We start from the raw sequence: 6,000 nt of genomic DNA on the forward strand, positions 1-6,000 counted from the left end.
CATCACTTTATTTGTAGTATTTTATGCCCGTCACTTTCAATATGTATGCGTTGCTTTTTTTCTTGGCGTGTGTGCCTATTTTTTATACTTGTATGCTAGGGTACTTAGTGAAATAGGGCGAAGCCGTCTACCTAAGTTGTCCTTAGGCTCGTCTTCCCCACTGATTCTAAATCGTCGTCATGGATCCGTCAACCTACAAATAATGGCGCCAGCTTTCTTTTAGTTGACTATTCATCCTCTTTATGGATAATAAATTTATTCATTTTGTAGGTTTTGTTACGAACTTGTCCACTTAGTGGATGTTATACTGAACCTGTCCTCTTTATGGACTTGATAAACCCCTCTACTTTGTGGGGTTGTCCACTTTATGGATTTAGGCTCGTCTATTTTGATAACATGCCCGTCCACTTTGTGGGGTTAATAACAATTTCGTCCACTTTGCGGACTTAGGCTCGTCTACTTTGTAGACTTCGTAATAGTTTTTTGTCTAGTTTTTGGACTTATATTAAACTTGTCTACTTTGTAGACTTTTATGATAAATTCGTCTATTTTGTAGACTTAGTGCTAAATTTGTCCACTTTGTGGACTTAGCAGTAGATTCGTCCACGTTGTGGTCTTGGTGACAAGTTCATCCACCTTGTAGACTTAGCAGTAGATTTGTCCGCTTTGTGGACTTTGTGATAACTTTGTCCACTTTGTGGACCTAGTGGTAGACCCGTTCATTTTGTGGACTTAATGATAATGTCGTCCACTTGGACTTAAAGACTAGCTAACTCCGTCCACACGATAAATACACCAAAAGATTCTAAATAAACTCCTCTTATTATGATGAATGCATATATAATTTGAAAATTGTTCCAAAAAAGAATAAACTTCAGCCCTTTGGGCTTAAATGTATTGTAGACAAAAATAAACTAAAATAAACAACTAAAGGAAATAAACTGGAAATGACGAGTTGCTATCTTTATGCTGTCTTCTACTGGTAGTACAACCTGAGATGCTCGGCATTCCACGGATGACATAGCTTCTGCCCATCAAGTGTCTCCAAGTGGTAGGTGCCTTTCCTCAGCCATGATGTGATTCTATAGGGTCCTTCCCAATTTGGGCCGAGCTTTCCTTGTGCGGGGTCTTTGGCGACTCCCATCGCTTTCCTTAAGATGAGATCGTCAACTTTGAAGTCCTGGTGTTTAACCCGGGAGTTGTAGTGTTTGGCCATGAGGTCCTAATACTGTGTGAGACTCTGTTCAGTTGTCGCCCTGACCTTGTCAACTAGATCAAGCTATAGATGTATGGCTCCATCATTCCTTCCCTAGTCTTAATTGTCCACCCTGTAGCTCGTGAGTCCAACCTCAGCTGGGATGACTGTCTCGCTCCCGTATGTTAGTCAAAACGGAGTTTCTGACTGTCTTCGGTATGCCCATAGTACGTTGGGTAGCTTCTCTGACCATATGTCCTTTGCCCCCTTAAGCCGAGTTTTGCTGATCTGAAGCAAGGATCGATTCGTGACCTCAACCTGTCCGTTGGCTTGAGGATGGGCTAGGGAGGAGTAGTGGTTCTTGATTCCTAACTGTAAGCAGAAGTCTCGGAAGGAGTTATTGTCAAATTGCTTATCGTTTTTTGAGATCAAGACCCTTGGGATTCCGTACCTACAAATGATGTTCTTCCAAACAAAGCTCCGTACGTTCTTCTCAGTGATTGTGGCCAAGGCTTCAACTTCTACCCTTGGGAGTTATGCCGACTATTAGGAACTTCAGCTGCCTCGCTACTATTGGGAATGGCCTATGATGTCCAATCCCTATTGGGCGAATGGCCAGGAAGCGGTTATTAAGGTCAGCTCTTTCGTCGGTTGTCTGATGATGTTGCTGAACCTTTGACACTTGTCACAGGCTTTGACGTAAATTTGGGTGTCTTTCTGCACAGTCGGCCAGTAATATCCAGCCCGAATCAATTTATGCACCAACGACCGCGACCCTGAATGGTTGCCACAAATCCCTTTGTTTACTTCTCTCATGACATAATCTGCTTCTTCGGGGCCTAAACATCTTAAGTACGGTCAGGAGAAACCTCTCTTATACAGGACATCCTTTATCAAGACGAATCGCGCTGACTGGACCTTCAGCTTTCTCGCGGACCTTCAGCTTTCTCGCGGCTTCCTTCTCGTCAGGTAGTGTGCTGTCTTTTAGGTAAGAAATTAAAGGGGTGGTCCAATTTTTTTCGAAACCTATCTCTTGCAAATCGACAATGTCTATTAGTAGTGAGAGCTAAATAAAGGAGAGTACCTTGTCGGAGGCGATCATGTATTCTGCCAATGCTGCCTTGGCAAGACGGTCGGCCTGCTCGTTCTCTCCCCTTGGAATTTGGATAATCTTGGCCTGTAGCTCGCTTACCCTTCTCTTTGCTTGCTCTAAGTACTTTTTCATCTTTTCTCCCTTACATTCATAATCACCGTTCACTTGATTTATGGCGACCTAGAAGTCGCAATGGACAACCATATTTGCGGCCCCTACTACTTTGGCAAGATCTAGCCCTGCTATCAGGGCTTCATACTCTGCTTCGTTGTTTGTTGTAGGGAAGTCAAGACAGACCATGCATTCGATCTCGTCACCTTCTAGAGATTGAAGCACGACCCCTGCTCCACCAGCTTGCCTATTGGATGATCCGTCCGTGTATATATTCCATAGGGAATATTCTGCCCCCTGGCCTTCTGCGTCGGTGAACTCCGCAATGAAGTTGGCGACCACCTGTCCCTTGATGGCAGTACGTGGGCGATATTGTATGTCGAATTCATTCAACTCTATTGCCCATAACACCATACATCTAGCCATTTAGGGATCGCTCATTGCTCGTCGTAAGGGCTTGTCAGTTAGGACGATCACCGTATGTGCCTGGAAGTATGGCTAGAGCTTACGGGCGGCTGTGACTAGAGTGAAGGCAAGATTTTCCATTGAAGGGTACCTTTCTTCTGCACCGTGAAGCGCTCGACTGGTGTAGTAAATAGGCCATTGCACCTTGTTGTCTTCTCTAACCAAGGCCACACTGACAACGGCCGAGGAGATAGCCAAGTAGATGAACAATTCTTCTCCCGGTTGTGAGGGACTTAGCAGCGGCGGTGAAGAGAGGTAGGCCTTTAGGTCCTCCAATGCCTGCTGACATTCAGCCGTCCACTTAAAAGACTTCTTCAGTGTGCAAAAGAACAGTAGACATTTATCCGTCGCTCTAGATACAAATCTATTAAGCGCGGCGATCTTGCCGTTAAGACTTTGTACTTCTTTTATGTTTTTAGGAGGTGCCATTTCTGTTATAGCTCGGATCTTGTCTGAGTTAGCCTTAATGCCTCTCTGGGACACCATGTATCCTAAGAATTTCCCCGCTGCCACTCCGAAGGCACACTTGCCTGGATTAAGCTTCATGTTATAGGAACGAAGAGTGTCGAAGGTTTCCCTGAGATCCTTCAAGTGATCGTCTTCCTTTCGGCTCTTTACTAACTTGTCGTCAACATATACCTAGACATTTCTCCCAATCTATCATGCGAACATCTTTTTCATAAGCCTCTGATATGTTGCGTCCACATTTTTTAAGCTGAATGGCATGACCTTGTAACAAAAAAGGCCTTGGCTTGTTATGAACGAAGTATTCTCTTGATCAGCTTCGTCCATTTGAATTTGGTTATATCTTGAAAATGCATCCATAAAGCTCAACAACTGGTGTTGAGCCATAGAGTCCACCAGTAGGTCGACCCGCAGGAGGGGGTAGCGATCTTTGGGGCACGCTTTATTTAGGTCCGTGAAGTCAACGAACATTCTCAATTTTTTGTTGCTCTTTTTGACCATCACAACGTTCGCCAACCAATCAGGGTAGTAAACTTCCCTAATGAACCCTGCCTTTTGTAGCTTGCGGACTTCTTCTACCACCGGTCGATATCTCTCTCTTGGGCGAACACTCGTTTCTTTTGGCGAACGAGCAGAAATGAAGGCGACACATTCAACCTATGCACTATGACTGGCAGGTCAATTCCTGGCATGTCTTCATGGCTCCAAGCGAATACGACCCGATTTTCTTTAAGGAAGGTTGCGAGTGCTTGGCTGACCATCAGATTTGCAAAGGTGCCGATCTTGGTTGTTCTCTCTGGTCTAGAATTGTCAAGAGGTACATCTTCGAGTCTCTCAACGAGCTCCGTCGCTATCCGATGTTCTTCTATGCTCATGGCCTGGAGGTGGCCATCCATTTCCATCATAGCTATGTAACATTTGTGTACGGCCACCTGATCCCCTCGCAATTCTCCTACTCCATAGTTAGTAGGGAATTTTATCATCAAATGGTAGGTTGAGGTTATAGCCTTCCACAAGTTGAGGGTAGGCCGTCTTATAATGGCATTGTAGGTTGATGAGCAATCGACCACGAGGAATGCTACATTCTTAGTGATCTGCTGACGGTAGTCGCCTACGGTTACAGCTAAAGTGACGACACCAAGGGGGAATACCCTCGTCCCTCCAAAGCCAACAAGCGGGGCGTTAGTTGGAACTAGTTGCTCCCAACCAATCCCCATTTGCTGGAATGCAGGGCAGTAAAGGATGTCCCCCGAGTTGCCGTTGTCGACTAGAACCCGGTTCATGCTCTAGTCTCCTGCTTGTATGGTGACGACAAGTGTGTCATCATGGGGGTGGTGAAGACGTCATGCGTCTTCTTTCTAGAATCCAATGAAGGGGTTGTCAATCCGCGTCATCTTGGGTACAGAACCTGTCAGCTAGATATTCTGAACCATCCTAAGGTAAGTCTTCCGGGCTTTCTTCGACGACCCAGCAGTCATGGTGCCTTCTACAATCATTCTTATATCTTCTACGAGCGGCCTGGGGTGCTCGTTCTCCTGTTGGGGAGCATTTTCTTGCGGCAGGTCCGTTCTTTCCTTTCTCACAAATCTCTACAGCCTTTCTTGTCTAATAAAAGCTTCTATTTGTTGCTTCAAGTCATAGCAGTCAGCTATGTCGTGGCCATGATCACGATGAAAGCGGCAATATTTGTCTCTTGACCTCTTGTTAGGATTTCCCTTCAGCTTGATGGGAAAAGTCAGGGTCCTTCATCTTTGATTTGCATCAGTACTTGGTCGATTGGGGCAGTCAGCGGGGTGAAGCTCGTGAACTTTCACACGGGTGGTTTGGAGCGTCGGTCCTCCTGTCATTCTCCAGTTCTAGCCATCTTCCCCCCCTGTCTGATCACACAACTTCCTGCCCCTCCCTTTTCTTGGGCTTCTCTTCTCGGGCTAGTAGTGCATCTTCTACGTTCATGTACTTGGTCGCCCTGTAAAGTACCTCTAACATGGTCTTTGGGTCGTTCTTATATAAATAAAATAGGAACTTACCCTTCCGCAGCCCATTGGTGAACACCACTACGAGTATCTTGTCGTCTGCTTCGTCGATCGAAAGGGTCTTCTTGTTAAAATGGGTTATGTAAGACCTCAGCGTCTTGTCTTCCCGCTGCTTAATGTTCATCAGGCATGCGGTGGATTTCTTATACTTGTGCCCCCCGATAAAGTGCAAGGTGAATTGGGCGCTTAACTCTTTGAAAGTACTAATGGAGTTGGGTGTTAGCCTACTGAACCAGATCCTTGCAGGTCCCTTCAGCGTGGTGGGGAAGGCTCTGCACATGATTGCATCCGGAACCCCTTGAAGGTGCATCAGGGTCTTGAAAGACTCCAAGTGATCTAAGGGATCCTTGGACCCATCGTAGCTTTCTACTTGTGGCATACAGAACTTTTGTGGAAGGGGGAATGAACTGACCGACGCTGTGAATGGCGAGTCAGTCCGCTGGACCAGGTCATCAAGGTCGCTAGACACCCGTCCTCTGAGGGCATTCGTTCCTTCATCATCTGCATCTCAGCGACTATGTGAGGGGGGATGGTTTTAGTGACAGATGGCTAGCTCGTGTCCTATCGTTCCAGCCTGCTTGGTGTGTTGCTACCTTCCGGCCCTTCTTGGTTCCTTCTCTCCGTGCTAGTTCCTTCTT

At 46.1% G+C, this 6,000-nt stretch overlaps 1 protein-coding gene across 1 annotated transcript; it reads right to left on the minus strand.

Annotated features, from left to right (window-relative positions):
• Window positions 1-3,904: 3,904 nt before the first annotated feature.
• On the minus strand, window positions 3,905-4,612 carry LOC142616117 (uncharacterized). Its single transcript, XM_075789002.1, has one exon. It carries the CDS (start codon window positions 4,610-4,612, stop codon window positions 3,905-3,907), a length of 708 nt encoding a protein of 235 aa, XP_075645117.1.
• Between the last annotated feature and the right edge of the window lie 1,388 nt (window positions 4,613-6,000).

The sequence above is a fragment of the Castanea sativa genome, chromosome 11, assembly GCF_040712315.1.
Source record: "Castanea sativa cultivar Marrone di Chiusa Pesio chromosome 11, ASM4071231v1".
Taxonomy (NCBI): Eukaryota; Viridiplantae; Streptophyta; class Magnoliopsida; order Fagales; family Fagaceae; genus Castanea; species Castanea sativa.